The following is a 25,745-nucleotide window of genomic DNA, read 5'->3' as shown; positions in this document are numbered from 1 at the left end:
GCAGCTGCACATGTCTCGTCTACCTGAATTGTTTAACGAGAAAGGAATGGACAACCTTCGAACGCCATCTGCTAGAAAAAATGACAACAACTACTTGCCACGATGGGTTACGAAATAAAATAGCACGGTTAATCTCTCATGCATACCATTTGCATGTCAACTTGAAATAAAGAATAAGATAAAACATTTGTGTCTTCCTAGTAGTTACGCAAGCATTAAAGACTTCCCGTTTTCTAACCACCTTTTAGAAGAGGCTTCCTCTACTCATTTACCACAAATGGCGCGAGTTCCATCCCCTCCCCATCTGGCAGTTTCCTTTGAAGGCGTTTCTCATAACATCACAACAATCGATTAGCATAGGCGTTTTTGAACTTCCGTAAGAGTTCTTTCCTTTTCGCTGTAAAGATTTCAGAATTAATTTTCAACTTCAGTTCGAAAGCCATGCCTAAACGAAGCATTTCTGAACTCGATTGGGGAGACTCCCTGTCTCACTGTCCTCAGTCAAAAATCCAAGTAGGCAACAGAGAAATCAATCAAGGCATTTGTGCAGCTTCAAACATGAAAGCTGTTTATAGTGAGAACATCTTTTGTTTAAAATTATCCTTTTTCTGATGCCCGGTTGTTCAAGCATTTCTTTTTGTGGGGAAATTTCAGGCAGGACATTGAATCTTCTTTTTCAAGGCTCAAAGGCGAAAGCAAATCCCACAGAAATGCCTCCACCAACAGCTTCAACAGCCTCATTAACAGCCACAAGTCTCCCCAAATACTCTCAAACCATTTTGACACCTGATGGGCAGATCTTACCTCAAACAGAGAGGAATTTAGCGGTATCACTTCCTTTTGCTAATTTAGCTTGCACGTGCATGTCCTGCTCGTCAGCTAGCTCAGGTCTCCTGGAAAGGTGCCAATTCTGTGAAGGGACCTTCTGTGACAAATGCTTTAGACTTTGCATGTCTTGCACTGGAGAGTATTGCAGCAAGTGTTCTATTCAAACGTAAGTTTTTCTAATTATCAACCTAAACCATTTTTAAACCCACTTTTATCTTTACGCAGGTATTCAAGGGATGAATGCACCATCTGCCTATCATGTGCAACAGAACGTGGCCACTTGTGAGCCAACCCATTGTACAGATTTTAAATTCAGAGATATTATAAGCAAAAGAAGAATCCATTGTATTGCCGTATGTAAATACAACTCTTTCAAATACTTTTCTGAAGGAGACGGATTCGGTAAATCGGGGACGATGGAAAACAACAAAAAAAAAACATCAAAACTGCTAAAATTATTGATCCTTTACATTACCCCATCATGAGGTAACGAACAACAGTTTTTTTTTGTTTTATGTATAAAAAGGCAGAGTGTAGTGATTGTTCGAAATAGTAGGGCAGTTATAAAGAATACCAAATCTCTGTAAAGGCGTGTGGTAGGCGGAGAAGTACAATTTCGAACGTGTAAGGAAAAAAACAGAGACGAAAAACAAGAATTTCGATGAGTCTGATGCGGAAACGAGATACGCATAATAGTTAAGAAACATTAGGGCAGTACAACATAGCCTTCTTTCCGAGCCAAAGCAAACGCACTCTTTAATGGAATTGCAAAAGGAAGAAAAACAAAAACAAATGATATGGACGAAAAAATACATTTTGTACACAACGGCCCAGGTAAATGATGAAATTATATGAAACAAAGACGCATTCGCAGACGATAAAAACACACTTTGGTTCTAAAAAAAGAGTATGACCGTAAAATATTTTTTAAAAAAAAGGTAAGACAGGAAATAAGTGACAGTTGTTGGTGGGAAAGGCCATTAGGACGAACGCGGGAGAAAAAAAAAACAACAAAATATATCGTTTTCATTAGAAAATGCTGGCGAAAAGAACAAAACGATGAATGCAAAAACACGACAGTGTGATTTCTTCTTTGATAAGTGGGTAAGGCCGCCATATTACAATTGGCTATATCCGCAATCTTTTATGGTCGTTCAATTGTCTGGAAGAACCAATCCGTGAAGCGTTTCAGTTGTTGTGCCGCCGTCTGCGACTCACCGGCAAGACGCGAGTTGGCCTCCCGCAACCGACGGATTTCCGCCTCGAGGGCTTGCCTCCTATCCTCTTCGCCACGTAGACGGTTCTCCAGTGATCCGACATGTTGTTCTAGTTGATTCATCCGTAATTGCACTACATTATCCATCACCAGAGTCGAGCCGATTCTATAAGAAATAATTAAAAAAACATTTACTTAAGCAAAATTTGAAGACGGACTTAATGAATCAATGAACTTACCCTCCCGGCGGACTTTCAGCTGATTCCGCTTCGATGCGTAATTTTTCCGTCACATCATCGATCCACGAAGTGAGTGAATCTTGATTGTCGCTACCGTCTCGCGTGGGCTCTTCGATCTCATCTTCCAGCAGGTCGTCATCAACATCTTCTGGGGCGGAAGCCATCGAAGACGCCGTGCCCTGGATGGCTCGGGCGGCGGCGTGCACTAAACGTGACCAGTCCATCTCTTCGGCATCGGGAAGGTCGGCCATATCGGCAGACTGGACGGATGAATTGGCGGACGAGAGGACGGCATTGGCAGGCCGGGCGTGGGTGACAATGACCGACGAATCATCGGCCGATACCTCATCCACCGCATCCGGGCCGATGAGTCGTAACAGATCTTCTTGTAGATTTGTACTGGAGCGCTTCTGGCCGCTGCCTCCGCCACCGCTGCCTCCGCTGCAGACGCTTCCGTTGGCGTTGGACTTCAACTTGGCCTCGACAAACATTCGCGGGCTCTGATTTCGGCTGCTGCCGCTGGAAGGCGTCAAATTTCCAGCTCCATTGTTCTTGCTGTGCTTGCGGCGGCTTCGTGGTGACAGGCTGTTGGCGCTTCCGGCCGACAGTTCGTCCTCGCTGCGTGAAGTGTAAGTGGAGGAGGGCGATTTTCGATTGTTGGGACCGTGTTGCTGGTCAGGCGATTTGAGAGCCACCAAACGACTTTGCATGGCGTGGTGGTAATCGGGCGGATTCAATGGACGGACTTTACTGCTAGCAGAGCCAGACGTTTCCTGAGGCGCGGCGGAAGTGCTGGCGCTCTGCTGCAGCCTGCGCACATCTTCGTAATTACTCATACGGCCCACTAGGCTGGGACTCTCCAACACGGGTTTCACTTTGCTCGGCGGAGTGGAATAAACGCTCGGCGGCCCGGCGGGCCGATTTTTAACGGGCGAAGATCCGTCGTGCGGAAAAATGTGGTCTTGGCTCCTACTTGATTTCACGTTCTCCACGGCCGGAGATGGTTGTTGGACGGAAATGACCGGAGGCGTAAAATGTTCGCCACCGTGGCCCGAACGCAGCCGGCTGGCCGCTGGAAGTGGACCGTGCCTCGATGGAAGCGGAGGAGGCGATATGGTCGAACCAGCTGGCCCGTTCAGCACTTCAGCTTCTAGCACTTCCGACATGAAATCGTACCACGGATCGTCGCTCGAATGGCCGCTCGAAGTCGATTTCAGGGTCCCCTCCGTCGTGTTGGTGGAGATAACGGCCGACATAGTCGCAGTTCCAGCCGCGGCCGCAGCCGAGGCCGCCAGCGCGGCCGCTCCCTGAACCGTAAACGATCTGGAACTACTGCCCGTTCCGTAGCCGGAACTGCTGCTGGAACGGGGCGGCGAGACGCTGCGCTCGTAACGTAAGCGTCGACTGTGAATCGAAACGGATTGCTGCTGGACGGCTCCCGAACTGCGCATCGCTGCATTCGCGTTGTCCACCCCTTCGCCACTGACGTCGACATTGTCATACTCGCCGTCGATGCTGCCGACGATGTAAGAGCAGCTCTGAAGCGTGCAACCTTGTCGAGGTGTGTTGGGATCGACAGGTGGTAGAACGGTGACCGTGACAATGGCCGACGTTTTCAACAGGTCTACCATCTGTTCGTGGTTGAGCGTCGCTACTGTCACCTTACAAATTTCCACCAACCGGAAGCCTTGACGTAAACTCGCCTGTAGATCAGAAAATCCATTTTAAACAAAAATAAAAAGTATCCATAAAAGCCAATAACGAATGGAATCCCAGGCATTTTCAAAATCGTTGAACCGCTCATTTTCCCATGCTATATTGTCTTTTTTTTTGTTGGTTTGTTTGTTGTGTTTTCCCCACCAAATCCAACGAATGTCATTGTTGTTTATCGTCCCCATTTACCTGCCATGCTGGCCCGTGAGGCTCGACTTCCGTTACCAGTCCATCCTATTGTTTATAAAAAAAGCAAGTTTGTTATTAAAAATGCCAATTGTCTCTACTCTTTCTTTCATTTTCATTGAAATGATGTGTAAACTCACGGGCTGGACATGAAATCCTAGCTGCCCTACGGCGTTCCTCCTCAGCGAGAGCTCCCGCGTGCCACAACCGGACGTGACGGCGTGAAGACGGGCCACAATTTCGGGAATCTCATCCGCTTCACAGTCTCTACCCTGGACGGTAATGCATTCACCTGCAAAGATGTTCAAAACGACGTCATTGCAAGACGGCGTTGGCATTCCTAATTTGATCGCACCTTGATGGTAATACAATTTGATGCTGGACGTCGACGACGTCCATCCCAGGATGGCTTTACACGAGACGGCCCAAATGCACTCTTTCGTGCTCTCCTCCACCAGGACGAGACTGTCTCCAGAGATGCCCAGCAAGCTGTCTGTTTGCCGGACAGAGCCTCCGCCACCGCTGAAATCATCCACCGACACCTGCCAGCAAATGGCGCCCGCCTGGACAGCGTCCGGATAGAATTTCGGTTTGAGCCTCTCCTTTTTGCGGCTGCTGAACGTCAGGATAGGGAACTTGGAGCCGCTATCTAACGTGTTTCCCGTCACGTAATTCGTGGCCAAATCCTGGATGTCAACACACATCAAAAGAAAATTGAACATTGTCACACACACACACGCACAAAACTTGATCGGAAAAACCGGGGCCTAAACAAAAATAAAATTTAAATCAACCAGATCCGACCCCAATACCCACCCCCACCCCCCACACAAAAACAAAACAACAACCGTTATTAGAAAAGACCTCCTTCTTTTCGAATCTGCACCATGCACTTTTGGCCTTTCAAGGTGGCACAATCAGCAGAGTCAGTGACGTAGAAAAAGAAGAAGAAGAAAAAACAAAAAAAAAACATCTGGTAACGGGAGACGTCGTTCGACATGGTTTAAAGCTCCGTTATAAAAAAACAAGGCGCATTTCAAACTAATTGAAGCGGAAATGACTGAATAACATTCCAAAAAGCACTCAACGGCGAAGGTTAATACTATTGGGTAAGCTCCCCCACCTCTTAGCCTCCTTTTTTTAAAAAAATGGGCTTTTTGCTCGGATTTCAATTCTTTAAAAAAGAAAAAAAAAAAGAAGGACGGCCAATCAGACCGAGTCTGTTGAAATCTGATCGTACCAAGTTACATGAATACACGCGATGATGACTCGATATGGTCGACCGATTTTAGTTTTCGCTCAAGAAAAACACAAAAACCAAACAAACAAAATCGCTGAATGAAACGGACGGATGCGTAACGGATGGCAAGGGGGTGTACCCACCTTGAGGTATTCCTGACGGGTGCGTGTGGCCATGGTGGCGAATTTTTGCGAGCGATGAGCAGCGTGTTCCGCGTTGATGATTTTGGCCAGCAAGAAATCAACAAAGGCCTGTGATTTGGGGAACGTGGCCCCGCTAGGAATGGGCGGGCCGAAAATGGGCACCTCCTTGGAACGGCTGACGGCCACCTGATACTGAGTGTGGTCCGTGCACGGATGTAAAACGCGGACGATGATGAAGACGTGCTGGAATTGCGAGCGGATATTCTTGGGCGAGAAGGGCATGGCGCCCGGCTCCTGGAAGACGATGGTCACGATGTCGTTGCCGATGTGCCTCTTGCGCAGCAACTGTTGCCGGTTGTTGGGCGTGAACGGCAAGAGCGACGAGACGTGAAACATGAGCTCACGATCCTGGTATTGCGAATACAACGAATACAGGCCCGTCGAGTCCATCTTGTTGTCCAGACCGGCTTTGTATTTCTCAAAGCCCCGCAGGCGGACACGCTGGCCGATCAGGTTGAGGAAGTCATCGAACGCTGCACCGCCCTCTTCGTTGTTGTACATTTCCTCTTCCGTCGACTGGCCGGCCTTGCAGTAGAGGATGCCCACCTTGTAGTGGTTGGACAGGCCTTGCTGGTCCAACTTGAGAAGCTGTTGCTCCGTCGTCGGGCCCGGGATGGCCAGCCGGAGACAGGGCAAGTGAATTTCCGGCGAGACCATGTCCAGCACTTCGCGAAGAGAGAGACCTTTAGGGCCGGCCGGCTTTAGAGAGGGGATAGCCTCTTCGAGGACGGTCCCGCGCAGCGTGGCCAGCTCACTGGTGCGGATGATGATTCGGTAGATGTACTGATCTTTGTGATGACTGTGATGGCTATGATGGTGATGATTGTGATGATTGTGGTGGTGGTGGTGGTGGTGGTGGCTGTTGTTCGACTCGACGTCGTTGGCAGACACCTTCTCGCGCCGGATGCTGATGGCAATCGGACCGAGATTCTCATCCATTCCTGGAAATGTTGAGCCGATTGATCAAATGACGTTGAATTTTCTGCCATAAATAACAAATTTAACAAATTGGAAAAGAGAGGCTTTACCAAACCAATTTTGGTGCTCTTGGGCGTAAAAATGGTTGCCGTAGTAGAAGGCGCCTTGGTCGCCGCGTTCCAGGACGGACGGCTGTTTCTGGTAGGGACAAATGCCGTGCCGCCAATGCGATTTGCCTGCACCGAATTCCAGCACGCTGACTCCGTAGGTGCTGACGGGCCGATGGAGCAGAGTCGGCGACGGATGCTGTTGCTGCGGCTGTTGCAGCTGCGGACTGGAGCATCGCGACACGCCCACGCACCACTCGGGCTCGCCGCCCAGCTCGTTGCGGAAGAACGGGCAGCTCTGCAGCAGCTGATTGCTCTTGCCGTCACCCGTGTCCACCTCATCCGGTGCGGGCAGAGCCGACGCGGCCGTCGGATCCGTCACTTCCGTCGCCGGAGGGTAACTCATCTGCGTCTTCAATTTGCCCTTGCCGCCGCCGGACAAGCTGCCCGACGAGCCGGTCGTTGCGGCGTTCAAGGCCGCGATCGAAGAGGAGGTGGCAGTGGAAGAAGAAGAAGATGAAGAGGAAGAAGAGGAAGAGGAGGAAGACGACGACGAAGCGGATGCCATGGAAGCGGCCGACGCTCCAGTGGTAGTGTTGCGGCGCTGGGCGAGCAATCCGCGCAGGCGGGCAGCGTAGCCCAGGTTGACGCTCATGCTCTGGCAGTCGTGATGGGCAAAAGCTTTGCGCTTCAGCCGCTCGTCCAGCCGGGCTTCCATGTCGCTGGCATCGCGTTCCAGCGTGGCGGCCAGATCGGGTTCGGGCGATGCGGAGATTCCGTTCAATCCTTTGCAATTGGACGAAGAAGCAGATCCGCTTCCGCTGGACGCACTCCCCCCACCGCGGAGTCGCTTGAAGATGGACGGTTCCGAGGCGGATCTCGACGTGGCGCCGCTGGCGGAAGCGGTGCCGTGTTGGACGGCCACGACGGAAGCGGCGATGGCGACCGTGGTGGCCGGAATGCTGGACGCCTTTGGCTCTTTATTGGAACGATCGCGATCCCAGAATCGCTGGAATTTGGAACGAGGTTTCGGGCTGGATGCGTCCGCCGGTAATGTGGCGCTTCTAGCCACCGGTGGCTGCATCCCCGCTCCGAGTGGTGGCTCTGGTGTACTTCGTCTTCAATGACGTCATATTTTATTTTTAAAAAAATTAAATCAAGAAATAAATTTTAAAAAAAAGTCCACAAAAACCGGTAAAAGACGTTGACCGCAAAAGAAAAAAATAAAATAAAATAAAATAATAATAAAAAATGATTGTATTAAAAGGAAAGCTGACTTACCGGAGCATGACAGACTGCTGTTGCTGGACGGCTAACGAGTAAGAGCCAGTCAACGGTAATACGGCGGCCGTTGGCTCCGACTGCGTGTTGGACACGGCGGCTCGGGCCGAATGGAAATTGGGTTTCAGCAACTCGGCCAGCCTGCTGGGTGCGCAGCCGACCGGTTTGGCGTGAACGGGATCGTCCAAATCTCTTTCGGGGGACGACCGACTGGGCACCAGGCTGCCGTTGCCATTGCTGCTACTTCCGCTGCCGCTGCTCTGCGCGCCCAAATCGCGCAACAAGGCGAAGAAGCTCTCGCGCTCGGCACCGCTGGCCAGAGCGTCCAGCGAGCCGTGGCTGCCACCGAAATCGCCTCGGCGCTGCTTGCCACCTGCGGAACCGTTTGAACTGGCCGGGCTGGCCAACACATGGGCGGCGGCCGTGACGCTACCTGCCGTCGCGGCCGTGGCGGACAAAGCGCCTCCAATGTTCCCGGGAGTCTGTGCGGCGGATATCAACACGTTTTTCATCCGTTACTTTCAAATCGAGACGAAACATTTGCACAAAAGAGAAAATTACGAACGAAGAGGAAGAAATGAACAACAACAACAACAACAACAACAATCACAAAAAAGGGCGCAAATCCGTTATGATTTGAGTTGGTTGTCTCGGCCCGTTTATCAACGGATAAAAGGCTGGGAATACGACGCAAAAAAATAAATAAAAGAAGAAGAGATAAAAAAAAATCTTTTTAAAAATAATAATGGTTCAAATTGAAAGCCATTATTTCAAGTTCTGCGCCGAGGTGGAAATTGCGAGTGCAATTAAAAATTATTTATCTGTGTGTGTGTGTGTGTGTCCCATAAGATGTGCGCTGCGTAGTTTGGCCCGTTGCTTCTTACCAACCTCAATCAAGCCGCAAGTTCTTCTTCCTTGTCTTTTTCACTCAAGTTCTTTGAAATGCTCGTACACAATCCGACAGAGAATGTCAAGATTTATCCCTTTCATCTTCTTTGTGTTTGTGTCTTTCTGTGTGCATTGCGTGATTCACGTCATTCCGACAGCCATTTGCTTTTTCCCGGATAGAAACAAACAAAAATACACACATAAAAACAAACAACAAAAGCAAACGCTAAGGTTTCACTGCATGTCAAAGACAATAGAATTAAAAAAAAAAGAAACCAGCCGACTGGAGTTCCGGTGTGCCTCGACTAGTGCCCCGGAAATCCTCAAATGACCAGATTCCGACGCGTACCTTTTGTTATGAATAATTCCTCCACTAAAATATTTTAGTTTGACTTGTCCGGCTTCTTTCCTCGATTTCTTATAGTCCTCTCTCTCTATGTGTATGTGTGTGTGTGCACGTATACGTGCGTCGATTGCGCACGGAAGACCTTTTCACGCTTGATGAGACACATTACGAAAAGGAGGAGGATCACATCCCCCCCCCCTTTTTTTTTTGTCTTTCGAACAAGCCAACATGTTTTTTTTTCCCGTTTTAAATCGGATTCACACAAAACTACCCGCCTCCCGAAAATGTTTTGAAATGAATAAGGTAGGAGGAGGAGAAGGCGGGAAAAAAAACACAAAGAATTTGATAAGGTGAAGAGAAAAACAAAAAAAAAAACTAAACATTCCAGCGGCCCATAGTTTTTTTTTTATTTTTGGGCACAACTGAAGCCGTACCTGTGTTCTGGAACGCGTTTTGCTGTTGCCGTTGGCGTCCGTTTCGGTGTTGGCGGCAGGATGAATCGAATTGTTAGCGGTGCCGGCCAGACTGCCATTGGAACGACTGAGAGACGCCATGCCGGTGCTGAAGGAGCGGCCGGGCTTCGGACCGGATTCGGCCCCCGCCTGGTGGTTGTTGGTCGGGTGCCACGGCCCAGCAGCAGCAGATGAGCTCGCTGCCGATCCGGACGGATGATTGTGAGCGGTCATTGAGCGGCCGCTATTGAGGCCCATGCCGCGTTGTTCTCTGTACGACGCCCGGCTATCAGGCGCTCCGAACCGGTAAGGTGATTGAGACTGAGGTTGTTGTTGTTGTTGCTGTTGCGAATGATGACTTGACTGGGGAGCATTGGACGGATGAAACATCCTAGAGGGCGGGCCGGATTCGCCGGCCGAAACTAATTCCATCTTGTTATTGATCGTCAAATTGGCAGTTGCCGAGCGTGAAGGCGCCATTGATGACGAGGAACAAGAGGAAGAGGCTGCTACTGTCGACATGACATTCGCTCATCTTATCCCCCAGCATCCGGATTCTTCTTCCGGTTTCCGATCAAACACCCTCGATCCTCTTTTGTTCTATTACTCGCGCCTAGCCTCTTTTTTTGGATTGTTTGTTTGTTTGAAATCCCGGATCGGCACTACTGTAGACTAAAGGCGCGGTCTATTGTGGGCGTTGCCGGACAGGATAGGAAGACACACAAAATTTTTGTTTCCAGAACTGCAACGCTGCAACAAAAAAAAGTTGAATTCAATAAAAAATATTACGTTTACGCAAAACTTTCTCTCTCATTGCACAATCATTGCAAATTCACAACGTTGCCACCACCAAAACTGAAATAAGAAAACGATCTTGCAAATAATTGTCATTCGTCATCAATTGAGCACCAACATCATCATCATCTCAAGACAATTAAGCGATGCAAAAACACAAAAAAAAACAATGAACGCACGGGAAGTTGTACGACCGCACACAAAGCCAGTCTTTAAAAAAATTCATTTTTTTTTTTTCTTTTTTCAAAGGGAGGATTTCTCTTCCCATTTTGCGGTTCGGAAACCTTGCTGCTCCATTTAGCGTGCAGATATTGAATACCCCCATCGACAGTAAGGTTTCTCCCCTCCCCCCCTTTCTTACATTTGTGTTGAATGGAAGGAAATAAAAGCGGGGAGAAAACGAGAAGGTAACGCTGTAATAATAGGTGGTCGACCCCTTTTTTTTTATGTTTAAGATCTTCTTTAGTCACAAGAACATTCTCACGGCACGGTTAAAAACCTCCCGTTTGTGTGTGTGTGTGTCTGTCTTTTATCTTTGTATCTTTGGGTGTTTGTGCGTCTGTTTTGTTTGGATGCAAGCGGCGGTGTTCACAACTTCCTCCGCAAGTAGGTCGGATCTCGAAGCATCCGCAAACAAGACAACTCCCAAAACATAACCATTAAAAAAGGGAGACAAACGCAGTTGGGAGAAATTGAAGTTTCCTAACCGACAAATCAATGAACCTTGTCTACACCTCAAAAAGCTCTAGGAATCAAAATTCAATAATAAATCATTCCATTCACCTCCTGGTAATGTTTACAAACAACAAAACAATGTCAGGCCTTTAAAAATGTACATCTACGAAACATTATTTTCAAAGATGTCCTTTTTAAAAATCTTTATTGGTGAGAGAGACGTTGCTTTCTCCTCTTTGATGTGGAGGGGCGTTGGAACACATGGAGGGAGAAAGAGAGAGAGAGAAAAAAGAAGTGGATTGAGCATGAGAGGGTTGGCCTCTCTGGCGTACAGGTCAGTGACACCGGGTCACACACCCATTTCCGGTACTGGTAGGAATAGTAGTAGTTGTATAGTAAGAAGACGTCTAGCACTGCAAAGACTCCCTGCGTGTTTTCTTTAAAAAAATAAAAGACGATGCCAGTCCCCCCCACGAAAAAAAGACCACGACCACAATAAAAGGGGGCCGAACTCCGAATGTTATCTTCTTAACAATAACGTCTGTGTTCCTCCACTATTTCAAGACACCCCTCCTCCCTAGCTAGCACACTTCTGCTTTTCTCTCCAGTGCTTCGGTTAAAGGGTGTGTGACACGAAACATGCTCCCAGATGATTCCCCGCTTTCCTAAACAGAAAATGCCGTTTTCTTTTTATCGATTGTAAGCAAGCGTTCCCTTTTTTTTTTTTTTTTTTGTCCCGTTGTAACCTTCTAATTAAAGCGTCCGCTGCTAACGGAAGGGAAAGGTCATTTCCATAAATCTCTGAGCGACTCGAGTGAGCAGCACATTTTCAAGTTACAAACACACATTTTTTTTGTTTTTTTAAAAGAGGCAAAATAGAAATGGGATGCGAGTGAGCACAAAACAACTCCACCCAGTTTGTAACAGCAGACGCAACAACACAAAATGCTCTGATTGAATTTAAAGAAAACAAAAACCAATTTAAACTAAAAAAAATTTCAGAGTCATCATCGTCGGTTTGTACGGCCGGAGGGCAACCCGGTTGGGAACACAACAACAAGAATACAAAAAAAAAACACTCATAAATAACCAAAACGAGCCATTAGAAACATTCTTCCTTCCTCAGCCAAAAGAACAACAACAATCGTTCGTTTCGTTTGCAATAAAAATCTTTTTTTTCTCTCTCTCTCCCTCTCTCAATGTTGTCGGGACATCGATCGTTTTTGAACTCGGGGAGATCTGATTATAGAGTTTTTTGTCCGTGGCACGTCACGACCACGCGTTCGAGTTCACTAACTCTACAGCCAAACACACAACTGAGAGCTTTAATTGCACGAATCGTACAGGGAGAAATAGAGAATTCACGACTACGTATGATGCAAATCGCTCACACGACCTTGGTATGGCTCCAGTCCCCCTTAAAAGAAAACAAGAAGAATCGCACCTAAGGGCATGTGAAAACTACCTGTAGCTTTGCCAAAGACTTTTCTTTTTTTCTCTTTTTACAAGGATGGCCGGAGGTAAAGCGTGCCAAAAGCCATACCGATCGGCTTTTTTTTTTTTTAGAGGTGAAGATAAAGACGAAAGGGAAATAGTTGTCAGAAATAGAAACGGAAAAAAGAAAGAAAGAAATAAAATATAAAAAGCGAAAGAAAACAACGAGAGCGGATGAATCCAGTACGACATTCTCCTCCTTTTGAATGCTTACCCCCTAGTATTAACTGTTTGACAATCCCAACACGCATGTACGCATACTATTTTAAAAGCAAAACAAGGACGACAAAGTGAAATCGGAGAGAGGCAAAGCATAAATACATAAGATCTTTTAATCCGAAAATTGAACTAATAGAAATGTTTAGAAAAATTAAAAAAAAAAAACCCGGCATGTTGGGTTCAGGTTAGCCGACTAAATTGGCTTGCGAGAGCAGAAACTCGATCCTACACTCTTGGGCAGGTTCGTGTTTTTGTTTTTTGTGTGTGTGTGTGTTGGAACGAAAGAAAATGCTATTAAGGTTCAAATTCTTGCTTTCCAAATGACTTTGCATATACAGTCGATTAGAGGCAAGTGTGTCTCCACACCACCGCAATCTGGCTAGCTCCTCCTCGTTCCTCAAAAAAAAAATCAATGCAAAATAAAAAAAAGAACGTTGATCAACAAGAACAGGCGGATAACCAGTTACTAAGAAATAGAAAAAAAAAATAAAATAAAATCAGAGCTGGTAGAAGGCCGTGTAACGAGCCTGTGACAAGTCATTCTCTACACACGGACACGGGATATTTATAATGCGGGTACAACACATATGCAATACTAATCTTTTCCCTTCTTCTGCTGATACCCTAAAAGAGAGACGAAGAAGAAAAGAAAAAAAAAGCCTGGGCGGAAGCAGGAAACCGCAACAATCTCCTATCGGCCCAGGGGAGAGAAATAAAGAGAAAAAAAATATAAAAAAACTGTGAATAAGACGAGAAATAAAGAAACAAATTTAAGTACGAGACGATTGAGGAAGAAGGGAAATGCCCAATCAGCAACGTTTGTCGACTCTCTTAACACGCAGAGAGAAAAAAAAAGAGAGTCTATCGTTGGCTGGCCAAACTGACACTGTGTGTCGCAAAACTCGTTTTTGCCCACTCATTTCAAAAGAAATAGAGAGTCCCTTTCTCTCTTACGATGACTATTTGCAGCACTCTCACTCGCACTCCGCAAAACAACAACAACGCAAGCAAAAGATGAAACTCAAAAAATGAAAGAAACATACTCCCCACCCCCTCTTTTGGAGAGGCAAAATCAAAATGTCTCAAAACTTGCGCTGGTACTCGTTATCCATTGTTTGGTCAAAACAAACGTTGGAAGAAGAAGAAGAGAAAGAATACAGAAAAAAGCAAAACAAAACTTGTGCGTCGTACGGGGTACACTGGGTGTAGGTGTAGTAAACTGGCTCTTCACAAACACATCCGCCCCGTGACTGCGGATGACGGTAACGCTCGAGTAACGACGCATCCAAACACAACAAGCCAGCAGGCGGCGGGACACGCGGAGAACGGAAAACACACGCAGCCGTCAGGGCCAAGTAGGGAGAACAGACTGAACAGAGAAATGGGAGAGCGCCGAGAGAGAGAGAGAGAGACCGGAGTGAAACACACGCACACAGCCGAGAGGACGAAGAGGAGAAGGGGAGAAAGAAAAGAAAGAAAAAAACGAGAGAGAGAGAGGAAAAGAAGCTCATCCGCCGCTAGTTTTTTGTGTCTATGCTCCAAGTGAGGCTCCGCCCACTCTTCCTCCTTTCCATCCAGGGCCCGTTAAGGCAAAAAACCTCGAGCCTTCACGTTCATCCCCACAATCTTTTTGACGCGCATTTCTATTCGTTTTCACCTTTTCCTTTTTTTTTTGTTTTTGTTAATTCCTTTACCTTTTCTGCGTTCTTCTTTAACATTCGCATAAGGTTCGCTTCGAAAAATGTGACCTCGTGAAAAATGTCGCACGTCACACGCCTTTTTTCTTCTTTCTTTTGGGGAGCAATTAAAGAGCCCCAGGCGTTATAAGGTTACATACGAACACACGGCCGTGACAACTTCCGTTTGCACCGCATTCCCGAAAAAGAAAAAACCTCACAGAAAATGACAATCAGAGCGAAGTGGCTTGCGATTTGCACGCAGTTGTATGAGTGAGCATGTCGGCTCGTTCGTCAGTCACGCACACACACGCATTCGGGTACCAACGGCGGCGCAGGAGGCGGCCCTACACCGTAGTAGTAGTAGTACGAGTTTCGGGGGAGGGGAGAAACAGGGAAGGATTTTTGAATAGTCTATTGAAACGGTCACGCTCCGCCTGCGGCCAACAAAATAAAACATTTTGTTTTTTTTGGGGTTTTTTTTTTTTTCTGTGCGTGTTTGTGTGACTTTGGCCTGTCTCTGTGAGGGACAGACAAAAGACACAGCCCTGGAACTGTTTTTTTTTCTTTTCTTTTTCTTCCTTTTCCTTGATGCCCTGACAAATAAAACCCCTAGAACGAACGGCCATCATTTTCTACCGTGAAAAGTTGCCGACCCAAATGCAATAATCAAAAAGAATCTCACCGAAAAAAATAAAAAGACAAATGTCTTTGTTTTGTTATTTTTTTGTACATAATTTTCAGTTGGCATCCCGACCCGAAATCTTAAACAATCTTGTCATCATCATCATCATCACAGGAGCAACAAGAGGAGTGACGACTGGCGTTCATTGATACGGCTGGATGAGCCGGAGTTACTTGTGCGTAACATTCCCACGATCCCCCGGCGTGTTGCTCACTAACGCGAGGCGAGAAAGGAAGATCCAATGACAGAGACTCCTGAGTTTTGGAGCTGAACAAAATAAGGAGAGAGATTGTTGTTGACGCGGGGGTGCCCGAAAAAATGGAGCCGGATCGATGCAAACAACAACACGGGACAGCACGACACCGGAAGTTGTTGTTGTCCAATAGAATGAATGAAACCCGTGTGTGTTGCGTGCTGCACAAATTTTTATTTTCGGTGAAGGGATGGAGGGAGTCGTTTCTGTCCCTTCTATTAGACCGGAAGGATTTTCCCCCTTTCCTTTTTTTTTTTCAGAAAAAAAATTTATCTGTTTTACAGGTTTATGGCCGAGCTCGTTTGTTTTATCTTCTATGGCTATTTGATGTGAACACGGCCAAGAGTCCCAGCTGGTGGACCTGGTTGGTGTCAACCTGCTGTTTTCCTGTCTACACAACCAGGATGCCCATTTTCTATCTTCCCTTTCCAACGTTTTATCAATAAAAAAGTAAGAAATGCTACACCCAAATCACAAAAAAGCAGCATGACTTGTTAGGCATTTCAGAAACAGGGATCAAGAGCTTTCGAGGCCAAGACCATGAGTTCAGCGAGAACTAACCAGGAAAACTCTGGAAAAGCAATGCTACAACATGTGGAGGACTGCAGGTTCACTAGGCCTCTGTGAACTAAACCTTTATTTTCAATTGCTTCTCCACCAGTTGCTTACCTCAAACTTCCTGAACCGACAACAAAAAGGGAATTAGCGTGCCACAGTGTAAAAACCAAGTAGTGGTAAAAAAAAAAACAAAGCAGTGTTATCCACAAGGAAAGTCAAGGTAACTCTACAGGTGGAAACCAACCACGATACCGGAATGCCATCTTTCAATAAACGGGAATCAAGACACACTGTGTGAACCTTTTGTTCATGTCCATTTCATGTTTTTAACTAGAAATATATGGAAATATCAATGTTACCTTAGCATTGAAACGTCAACGGCGGGAAAAATTAATCCAGACACTGTGAAACATAAACATCACTTGAGATTGGAGGACGAAAAATAATAATAAACTGGAAGCACTGATTTGTGATTGTGGTGTGGCTGTTGATGTTTGAAGCGAACCCCACGCCAAGGCCTCAAACGTCATTCTCGCAGTCTCGCATACACCCGGAAGCCATTTTTTTAAATTCATCGCCACCTGTTGGCGAGAGTCAGAACATTGTTATTTTTTTAGTTTTTTTTTTTTTTTTTTAGTTTTTCTTAATTATTGCATACGGGTTTTTTATTTTATATAGAAATGAAACCCTTCTTCTCAAAAGAGCAATTGCAAAAACATCACCTAGAAGTAAGATTCTAATTAAATGAACTGTCTATACGGGTTTGAGGTATTTAAAACTGACCTTACTACTGTTGCCGGTTTTGTTTAGTCCCCCCCAACAAAAATCTCTTAAATCTTTTAACTCCGGCAGTCGTTAGCGGCGATATTTGAATACCGACACGTCACGAAAGAGAATAGCATCTCTGGAATGCTGAACCGCCTTTGCAAGGACATTTGCACAGTATCTTTATTTATTTCCTTCTTTTTTCTGTGTGCAAAATAAAGAATGAAGCGAACACGTCATTGGCAGAAGTCGCCTCATACCAGCGACTATGACTACGAGTTCCTAAAATTAGTTTTGGATAACCGGCCTTGTTAGGTCGCATAGTTTTTGGTCGTCGTCAGTAAATAAGCAAATTCTAGAAAGGAAAAAAGAGGCGAAAAAAAATCTAAAATAGACCATGGCAAAAGAATCTTTCGTTTTATTTTCCAATTCTTATACTTTACAGTAACTGGTTACAGTTGCTCTGCTATGCGGAGTAGGTGGCTTCATGCGGCATGGCCAATTAGCGTCAATATGTTTGTCGGTACAGCATGCTTGCACGTAGGTGCAACATGTACGACATTTAAAATGAAAAGACGCAAAGACACGATCGTTCCCTGGAATTTTTCCTCTTCTCAACATTTCAGTGTCGGCGCAAACGGTATTCGGCTTACATAAGCAACAGTCGGTTCTAAACATTTGTAATCTCTATTCATAAATGTGGTGCCATTTCGTGCGTTTAAAAGGGGAGAAAAAGATACCCCCCTCCACCCCAAAAAAACAACGTAACATTCTTTCAAGTCATCGTTCTTATTCATTTCTTTTTTCCTAGAAAGCTTAACGACTCGTAAAGTCTTTGAGGTGCCATCCAACGGATTTTACTTCACCCGTGTCATCGTATAATCATTCGCCAGAGTGCTTTATACAACAAGGTTCCATCTCATTAGTGTAACCCATTAAAGGTCTCTCTTGGTTGATACAGTTATCTGATGACCTAACAGACTTGTCTCAATGAACTACAAGTTACTGATGCATTGATACAGTTTGTTTTGTTTTGTTTTGTTTGTTTTTTTTCGTCTCGTGTTTTGCAAGATACCAGGACGGCTTCCCAGTGCGTAATAAAAGTTTACACATTTTTTTATTATTATTACTGGCAACCTCTGTACTATTAATTTGTTTACGATATTTACCTGTCCTCGTTGTTCCTTTTTTTTTTCTTTCGTATTTGTTTTTTAATGGCGCAAACAAGATGTGTTTTACGTCTCGTAATTTAGTTCTTAAGTTGACGACCTTCTGTTTCAAGTCTCGGCATGATCATTAACTGTGATAAACTTCTAGTTAAGCAACCGGAATTCCTTCTATTCAAATGACTTTCAGATTACGAAAGCCCTGTTAACCTTACAGTTTGTCAAAGATTAAGAATTGAATTTTAAAATGGGAGGGGTTTAAGCAAGCAGTAAACTTAATTGCGTATTTTCAGATGAGGGAAAGGTTCGTAAAGTTCAAAAATTCTGGGTCGAGCTTCTTTGTTGTTTACACTATCTGATATAATTTTTTTAGAATAATCTCATTCATTCATTTTTACGGGTATAAAACGCTTTCGGAAATTCATTCCCATCTGTCACGTTGAAATATTTTTTGAGATTCAAATAGATACGAAAACAATTAGTTATCAAACTTTCTCGCTTTAGTCAACCACAAACACATCGAATGCATACATTTTTGCCTACCTTGTCTTTGAAAGTAGGCTCCCATATTTGTTATTCTAGCGACCTTTGTGCTATTTGAACTCGGAGGATTTAGCGATCGAACTTTCTCGCACGTCCAAGATTCTCGATCGTTAAAATGAATAACACGGTACACTTTATGAGCAACTTTTAAAAGTAGAGCGGATTTAACACAACGCCCAACAGGGTTTAAGAGAAACTAGTCCCATATCATTTCTTTTCACAAGTGACAGACCGTATTGGAGTTTGAACGACAACAACGGCGTCGGTGGTGCGACACCAATGCCATTTTTATTTTATTCCTTTTTTTGCGTGAGTAAGGACATCTTAATCTTTCACATGTGTTGACGCTACGAGACAAGTTTTTTCTCGAAAAAGAAAACCACGACATATAACGAAGGGAACAAGGCTATCTGGTACGTGGAGGAGGAGGTCTTCGAATACAAAAAAATCATGGCGCTATGGCGCGCAGTAAATTTGGTCGTTATTCTCTCTTGTCGTTTCTTGGTTCTCACTCTTCGGTTAACCGCGAAACTGGAGGCGGTTTCCACTTATGGGAGTATTATTCGAAAGTCTCCCGACTTTAACGAGAACCGAGAAAACCCGAAGCCAACAAATGCAACACGTCTAAAAATGTAGGAGGAAAACACGGACTAGATGTGTCATCTTGTTAATGCCGTTTCGGTAATTAACTCGGCGCACAGTCGAAATGAAATCATAAAAGAAAAGAGAAAGTGAGGTTCAAGCCTGCGTTCCTGACTATAGTCGTGATCTGTATTATGCGCTAATTTCACTAGCGTGAAATATCGTACACTGGAAAAAAGAGAGCGCATGAAAGTTTTCAAACTTAAAGTCTCACGTTTATGCGTAAGAAAAACATCTTACATAGCTCTTTTTTCTGACATTTATTGATCTTTCAGCTAGCTTTTATTTTTCACCAAGATCGTGTATTTCACGAACTTTCGAAGATCCCCTTCCATCACCCATCCCATTTTCACGAGTTAAATTTGACTATCAACTGTAATCGTCTACCTACAGATGGCACTATAATCTTCGTTATCTCAACCATTTTTTTCTTAAAGAAATACTTCTGCTGCTGTGTTTTCATTTAAACAGTTAAGTGCGAAGCACCTATTTTCGGAAGGAAGCATTTAGATTTCTATTCCATATTCCTGTTGAGTTGTAAAATGTTACCCATCCGGCTAGCTTGCTACGGTCTTCGTTCAGTGGCTGCCAATTGCAAACGAATAAATATTGGTGCTCTTTCGCAGGTGCGTACATCGTGTATCTGTACTCGTTTAACAATGAATGTCATGAAGTTTGGGTTCCATTACTAGATTACTCGAGAATTTTCCTCGGATGAACGGCCACAGTTTCCTGGATCTCGCTCCCAATGGACTGAAAAGCTGGAGTTTATTCGTCCTGACCTCTACGATGGCATCCCAGTATACAGAGTAATGGATCGGAAAGGAAAAGTCATAGACCCTAGTCAGGATCCCCAAGTAAAGCAACACTGCAATAAATCCCACTGTGATAACTTATGCTTATAAATTTTCAATAGCTGTCCCAAGAAATGGTTATCAAAATGTACAAATGCATGACTCAGCTAAACACCATGGATAGGATTTTGTATGAATCTCAACGCCAAGGCCGAATCTCCTTTTACATGACAAATTATGGTGAAGAAGGGACACACATTGGAAGTGCAGCTGCTCTAGATCCCAAGGATCTCATATTTGGGCAGTACAGAGAAGCTGGTATGAAAATCACTTCTGATTTCAGGCTGGATATTCTAGTACCATTCTTCCCTTTAGGAACATTGATGTGGAGGGGTTTCACTCTAGATCAGTTCATGAACCAATGCTATGGAAATATGGAGGATGGAGGCAAAGGAAAGCAAATGCCAGTGCATTATGGTTCAAAAGATCTTAATTTTGTGACTATTTCGTCGCCACTTGGTACTCAGATGCCACAAGGTATTCATAAATTGCAATAGCTGCCAAGCTTTCAACCTTTAACAGATCAGAATTTGATATAGCTGTGGGTGCTGCCTACTCTTATAAAAGGGCCCAGAATGGTTTGTGTGTAATGTGCTACTTTGGCGAGGGAACTTCCAGTGAAGGAGATGCTCATGCTGCCCTCAACTTTTCTGCAACCCTCGATTGCCCAGTTATCTTCTTTTGGTAAGCTATGTTTCAGCCTATACGACAATAACACTCGAAAATAAGACTAACCTTTGTATGATTTCGGCCGTTATTTAGCCGTAACAACGGATATGCCATCTCTACACCTTCCAAAGAACAATACCGTGGCGATGGAATTGCTGGTCGTGGTCCGGCCTACGGTATGCTGACTATTCGTGTTGATGGTAATGATGTCTTTGCCGTTTACAATGCAACTGCGAAAGCCCGGCAAGTGGCTCTCAACGAGATGCGACCAGTCCTAATTGAAGCCATGACATATCGGTTAGTGAATGAGGAAATCTGTTGAAGTCAAACGTACCAAATTACCTAGCTTAAGATGATGTATGGTGTTCCAGAATTGGTCATCACAGCACATCCGACGACAGCACTGCCTACCGTAGCGTAGACGAAGTCCGTTACTGGGACGAGCGAGACCATCCCATTTCTCGCTTGAGAAATTATATGTTGTCAAAGGGTTGGTGGGGAGATGTTCAGGTATTTACGGCAATGTTATTGCCCGCTGTAACGAACTACATTTCAGCCATTTTTTTTTAGGAGAAAGAATGGAAAGAGGATTGCAAACGTCAAGTAATGACGGCTTTTGCTCGTGCAGAAAAGAAATTAAAACCCAACTGGAAAGAAATTTTCACCGATGTTTACCACGAAATGCCATCCCACATAACGTGAGCCTAAGGCACGGGCCGTTGCCGATTTATAATTATTAATATTTTCTTTTTCTTTTCAATAGGGAACAACTGAAACAGATGGAAGAGCATGTACAGAAATACGCGGAACATTATCCGTTGAAGAATTTTTCGAAAGATTAAGGTATTTAGAGGAAAGCTTTTTTGTTGAAATATGATTGATGTCATGAAGCAGAAGAAAAAACATTACTAATAATAATATAAATGTGTTGACAGAGATATACGGTACACACAGTAATTTTGTTGAAGAAAATTTTGTGGGGTTTTACAGGCCACGACAATCAATAAGGCCTCGGAATGTTTTCCTATAGAGAAACTATTCTCGTGATGATAGTTTCACGGCTACATGTGAGGGAAGAGGCATCACAGATTATGTTAAGATTTTTAAAAATGTTGCTTTTCTACACATAATAGGGCGATAGAAAAAAAAGAAGGCACCTAGGCCAGACTTAGTCTCGAGACTAGACTTGCTCGGAAGCATAGATATTCACTTACTGTTGAAAATTTAGAAGGGGATCGGTTACTGGGGGACCAGCTTTACTAGCACCAACCACGGTGGTAAGATCTGGCTTGGGATGAACGCGGCGTTTCGGCGTTGTGGCAAACAAATCATCTAATAAACCAAAGCACTTAATACTTTCACGTGCTTTATGAAAATGGGTTAAAAAGAAATATCACCATCATCGTCAGAATCGACAAGCAGAAATGAAGGCGTAGTGGTTTTCGGTGTTGGAATGCCTACTTGATGGCTGCTAAAGACAATGCTGTCATCCGAACCGGAGCCAAGCAACGAGGAATTGATTTTTGCATTGGATTTTAAACCTCCCGATTTCACAGGTGCTTCAGTTTTGGACAACTTGTTTGCTGGTGTTTTAATTTTAAAAAGTTCCCCATCGGAGCTATCAGAGTCATCAAAAAGTGATCGTTCAGCAGGTTTCAACTGTGAAGGCACCTCATCAACCAGAATAGCTGTCGGCTTTTTAGTTTGCTCCGATACCGATAATGGCTCACTAACAACCTGATTGACAACAGTGGGTATTGATGTGGTTTCCGTGGGAGACTGATGAGCTTCTTCCACCTTTAAGAGGAATCATTAAATCAAGGAATGATTGCTAACATAAGACTTAGCATTACCTGGGGAAATTCATCGTCGTCGTCCTGGATTTTAGAACGCCGAAAATGGCGTGAAGGTAGGCGACGAGAAGGAGCTTTTGGCCGTTGTCTATTGAGACAATCAAGAGGATCATTGTTTTGTTCAGATTCCCTATTATTTTCATTCTCTTCAACTCGTAGCATTATCTTTTGTTCCGTTTTCGTAGGACTCGGTGGAAGGCTTTTCACGGGACTGCGAGGACCGAAAAGCGGCGTCGCTCCGAACGGTTTCCGAACAACGGCATTCGATGGTGTGTTTCCGTCTTCATCATTAGGCGTACTGGCCGTAGAGCCAGTATTGGAAAATGGCATGGAATTGGGTTGCTTAGCGAGAGACAACTTCAGCGAGGCTATTCGACTTGGTATCTTATCAACAGTGTTGGCTGAGGTCTGAGGTACCACTTCCGTCTCCGGTGATTGACTAATATCACTTTCAGGAGTTTGAATTTTCTCGGTAGCTTTCGAAGATATTACGGGATCACGAGAAAAAGATTGCGTTTGTTTCAAGGTAGCATCAAATAGTTCTTCAGTTTTTATTAGATTTTCACTCTCTTCTGATTTCAACGAGGTTTTAATTGGCATAGGTGGCGGCACCTGTTTGGAACTTGAAATCCCAAAAAGATCTTCATCGTCAGGATCTTCAAATGCATTCAATATCGGAATATGTTGACGCTGAGGCGGTTGTATTATAGGAGTACTTTTACCACCAAACAGGTCGTTTGAAGTGTTGGTCGGTAAGATCTCTGATAACTTTGAAGAAACAGCTACTTGTTTAGCTGTTGAATCACCGGAGCTTATGGCTGTCTTTGGAATCGACTGTTTCTTTTCCGGGAATATCGATTTCTCTGTTGTCTTGGCAATGGCAACCGATGATCCGTCTGGTGGGTCTTCAGGTTTCCGAGCAACGGGACGAGTACCCGACAACGGAGGAGGTTGGGCCGGCAGAGCAGAACTAAACAAGTCGCCGTCATCAAGGCTTCCAATCACCTCGGCAACATGAACGGATGGTTTTGGTACTGGAACTTCTTTCAATGAATCATCTTTCGACACTTTCGGAACATTCTGCAAAACAGGAGCATTTGTTTTCGGAGGGGAGTACTTCTTTACTGCAACTCCTTTGAACAAATCTTCGTCATCCGAGTCATCATCAAATAAAAGCGATGATTTTGACTTTAATTTGGAATGTGATTCAACACGAACCGGTTCGTTGCTATTGTCGGGACCAGATGCTGGCCTACTTGGTTCTTCCTTTTGATCACCATTTTGTATAGGAGTAGACTGATGCCGACTTGAATGTGTGACTATTTTATCTGGTAGCGGAGAGGTGGACAAAGTCGTAGGCGGCACAACTAATGCCGGAACCTTGTTCTTGACTGCCACAATGTTACGAAAGAGATCTTCATCACTTTCATCACTGTCTGCAAAAAGACTTTTTTGTTTGGGTTGATCGAATCCTAATTGTTTTGCTTGCTGAACATGTAATTTTTCTTGAGGTTTGTTTACCGTTGGTACAGCTGCATTTACCGGCAGACTGGGCTTTGTTTGAACAAAATCAGGCACGTCTACGTCATCGAATAAGGACTGCGGTTTATCGGCAGGCAATGCGACGGTGATTGAAGGTGCCGATTGAGAATTTTTCGTCGTTGTGTTTTTGGGCAGAAATATATTTTCTTCATCATCGGAAACACTCGTCCCTATCTTTCCGGTTGATTTTAGAATTGATTTTGAAGACTTTACGTTCGATGTAATCGCTCCGCTGAAAAGATCGTCCTCGCTATCGCTCGATCCAAATAAGTTACTAGTCCGCCCCAAAGCCGCTGCATTATTGTTTTTGCCCATAGGTGGTTGAGGAGCAATTGATACCCTACTTGCCTTTGATGCTGTTGGATTTAATGCACTGGTAGATGAAGGGGCTACTTTAGATGCATTCGACCGGAAAAGCTCACCGTCAGATTCGCTGCTACTATCGTCAAATAAGGTTTTCTTTTTGAGTGGTTGAATGACATCTCTAGACGATGCGATTTCAGTTTTTGGCTGTGGTGATGCTACGGCACCTCGCGGATTCACTTCTTTCACTTCATGACGCTGAGATTCACCATTGACAGGAACCTTTGCACAAGGCGTAGTATATGCTTCTGGCGAAGGCCTCACGATGGGACCGCTTGAATTTTTCAATCGTGCAGAAAGTTCGTCTTGTAGATTACTAAGCCCAGGTCTCTTTAGTGTTTCGTCTACTTCTTTGGTTTCAACAGACGTTCTTCCACCAGCTTCAGACATAGAGGAAACATCTGAATCAGAATGTGGTCTGTTCTCAACGGGTAATGGCACTTGCAAATTTGACTTCAAAGAAGGGGATGATGGTACTGATGATAAAGTGCTGTTAGATGGATGGCTAGGTGGCTGAAGGTTTGAAGTTGATTCACACTTGAACTGATGTCCTTCTGAAACTCCAACAGTAGGGCTATCAATGAACTCTTCTGTTCCTAGTAAGTAAGGCAATGATCTGTTGGAGTAATGATTGTTTGAGCCTCTGCTCAGTGTCTGAGACGATTTTCCGTTGGCTGCATATTCAAAATTTTCAACTTGCAATTTTATAGCAGGAAGCCCTTCTCTGATGGCTTCTTTAATTTTTGGTACAAAATCTATCGAAGTAATTGCAGGTTGGGTTTGGGTAGTGGATTCCTCTTTCTTCTCAGGGATTTCTTCATCATACACTCGTTTCTCCATGAACTGCTTGGTAGATATTAAGTTTAAACTCTGAATGCAGTATTCCACTTCTACACATGCTGAAGTAGTGTCCTCATTTAGTGAATCCAAGTCTTTCAGCAAACTGTTGGCACTAGACACCATTCTCTAGCAGGCAATAAATTGGTTGTTAGTTCACTGTTTCAGTGCTAGCTCTTCCACAACTATTAGTCTTAAACTTACCTGTGAAAGATCCTGCATGCATTTCAATAAAGCAACATCTGACGCTAACGATAATGATTGGCATTTTCTAAGACAAGTTGGAGTCCACGAATTGGGATCCTCGCTCTCCTTGATTTGTTCCATTGAGACGATTTTAACCATTCAGTCAAAACCAAGAGGTATTAAATTCATGACAAATAATTAACAAGCTGAATGCTATATTTTGCTTTTGTCTACTGTAGCCGTTCTGTACGTAGTCGTAGAGGAGACGAAACAGAAACTTGTTTAGTCAAGTTTGTCACTTGAGTGTTGTGTCATAACAACGTAAATTTCAGCAGCGATGCCATTACGGGAAT

General features: G+C 44.6%; 4 protein-coding genes across 6 annotated transcripts; 2 read left to right on the top strand and 2 right to left on the bottom strand.

Moving 5' to 3' along the window:
• Positions 1 to 108: 108 nt before the first annotated feature.
• On the top strand, positions 109 to 1,207 carry LOC116928774 (apoptosis regulatory protein Siva). The gene is made up of 4 exons (XM_032935874.2): positions 109 to 376; positions 432 to 574; positions 655 to 994; positions 1,054 to 1,207. Exons 2-4 carry the CDS (start codon positions 442 to 444, stop codon positions 1,112 to 1,114), a joined length of 534 nt encoding a protein of 177 aa, XP_032791765.2. The 5' UTR covers positions 109 to 376; positions 432 to 441; the 3' UTR covers positions 1,115 to 1,207.
• On the bottom strand, positions 1,153 to 20,803 carry LOC116928760 (signal-induced proliferation-associated 1-like protein 1). 2 transcript variants are annotated; one of them, XM_045177748.1, is made up of 11 exons: positions 20,678 to 20,803; positions 16,332 to 16,553; positions 9,600 to 10,367; positions 7,932 to 8,413; positions 6,654 to 7,768; positions 5,566 to 6,566; positions 4,538 to 4,868; positions 4,323 to 4,474; positions 4,186 to 4,230; positions 2,284 to 3,986; positions 1,153 to 2,210 (listed from the first exon to the last, which is right to left on the bottom strand). In XM_045177748.1, the coding sequence occupies exons 3-11, from the start codon at positions 10,137 to 10,139 to the stop codon at positions 1,973 to 1,975; spliced, it is 5,607 nt and encodes a 1,868-aa protein (XP_045033683.1). In that variant the 5' UTR covers positions 10,140 to 10,367; positions 16,332 to 16,553; positions 20,678 to 20,803; the 3' UTR covers positions 1,153 to 1,972. The 2 variants fall into 2 exon arrangements, with proteins under 2 accessions (XP_045033683.1, XP_032791744.2); XM_032935853.2 differs by lacking the exons at positions 16,332 to 16,553; positions 20,678 to 20,803 and adding an exon at positions 13,992 to 14,182.
• On the top strand, positions 19,496 to 21,568 carry LOC116928769 (2-oxoisovalerate dehydrogenase subunit alpha, mitochondrial). Its single transcript, XM_032935866.2, has 9 exons — positions 19,496 to 19,714; positions 19,781 to 19,945; positions 20,005 to 20,200; positions 20,258 to 20,419; positions 20,482 to 20,626; positions 20,705 to 20,908; positions 20,983 to 21,121; positions 21,182 to 21,309; positions 21,375 to 21,568. Exons 1-9 carry the CDS (start codon positions 19,631 to 19,633, stop codon positions 21,451 to 21,453), a joined length of 1,302 nt encoding a protein of 433 aa, XP_032791757.2. The 5' UTR covers positions 19,496 to 19,630; the 3' UTR covers positions 21,454 to 21,568.
• Positions 21,012 to 25,720, bottom strand: LOC116928761 (WASH complex subunit 2). 2 transcript variants are annotated; one of them, XM_032935854.2, is made up of 5 exons: positions 25,411 to 25,720; positions 22,465 to 25,335; positions 22,009 to 22,408; positions 21,826 to 21,943; positions 21,012 to 21,146 (listed from the first exon to the last, which is right to left on the bottom strand). In XM_032935854.2, exons 1-5 carry the CDS (start codon positions 25,549 to 25,551, stop codon positions 21,137 to 21,139), a joined length of 3,540 nt encoding a protein of 1,179 aa, XP_032791745.2. In that variant the 5' UTR covers positions 25,552 to 25,720; the 3' UTR covers positions 21,012 to 21,136. The 2 variants fall into 2 exon arrangements, with proteins under 2 accessions (XP_032791745.2, XP_032791746.2); XM_032935855.2 differs by lacking the exon at positions 21,012 to 21,146 and having other exon boundaries at positions 21,521 to 21,943.
• Between the last annotated feature and the right edge of the window lie 25 nt (positions 25,721 to 25,745).

Source organism: Daphnia magna, linkage group LG8 (assembly GCF_020631705.1).
Source record: "Daphnia magna isolate NIES linkage group LG8, ASM2063170v1.1, whole genome shotgun sequence".
NCBI classification, from domain to species: domain Eukaryota; kingdom Metazoa; phylum Arthropoda; class Branchiopoda; order Diplostraca; family Daphniidae; genus Daphnia; species Daphnia magna.
The sequence above is the reverse complement of the archived record's forward strand: the minus strand, read 5'-3'. Positions and strand labels throughout refer to the sequence as shown.

Excerpts from the sequence above, each read along its gene's own strand:
- LOC116928774 (XM_032935874.2), top strand. The coding sequence starts at position 442 with ATGCCTAAACGAAGCATTTCTGAACTCGATTGGGGAGACTCCCTGTCT. Across the intron at positions 575-654 it reads AAACATGAAAGCTGTTTATA|GCAGGACATTGAATCTTCTT; the intron begins GTGAGAACATCT and ends GGGAAATTTCAG. Across the intron at positions 995-1,053 it reads AGCAAGTGTTCTATTCAAAC|GTATTCAAGGGATGAATGCA; the intron begins GTAAGTTTTTCT and ends ATCTTTACGCAG.
- LOC116928760 (XM_045177748.1), bottom strand. The coding sequence starts at position 10,139 with ATGTCGACAGTAGCAGCCTCTTCCTCTTGTTCCTCGTCATCAATGGCG. Across the intron at positions 8,414-9,599 it reads AAACGCGTTCCAGAACACAG|ACTCCCGGGAACATTGGAGG; the intron begins GTACGGCTTCAG and ends TCCGCCGCACAG. Across the intron at positions 3,987-4,185 it reads CTCACGGGCCAGCATGGCAG|GCGAGTTTACGTCAAGGCTT; the intron begins GTAAATGGGGAC and ends TCTGATCTACAG.
- LOC116928761 (XM_032935854.2), bottom strand. The coding sequence starts at position 25,551 with ATGGTTAAAATCGTCTCAATGGAACAAATCAAGGAGAGCGAGGATCCC. Across the intron at positions 22,409-22,464 it reads ACGACGATGAATTTCCCCAG|GTGGAAGAAGCTCATCAGTC; the intron begins GTAATGCTAAGT and ends TTCCTCTTAAAG. Across the intron at positions 21,944-22,008 it reads TGTCGATTCTGACGATGATG|ATGATTTGTTTGCCACAACG; the intron begins GTGATATTTCTT and ends TTGGTTTATTAG.
- LOC116928769 (XM_032935866.2), top strand. The coding sequence starts at position 19,631 with ATGTTACCCATCCGGCTAGCTTGCTACGGTCTTCGTTCAGTGGCTGCC. Across the intron at positions 20,201-20,257 it reads TGGGCAGTACAGAGAAGCTG|GAACATTGATGTGGAGGGGT; the intron begins GTATGAAAATCA and ends TCTTCCCTTTAG. Across the intron at positions 20,909-20,982 it reads ATTGAAGCCATGACATATCG|AATTGGTCATCACAGCACAT; the intron begins GTTAGTGAATGA and ends ATGGTGTTCCAG.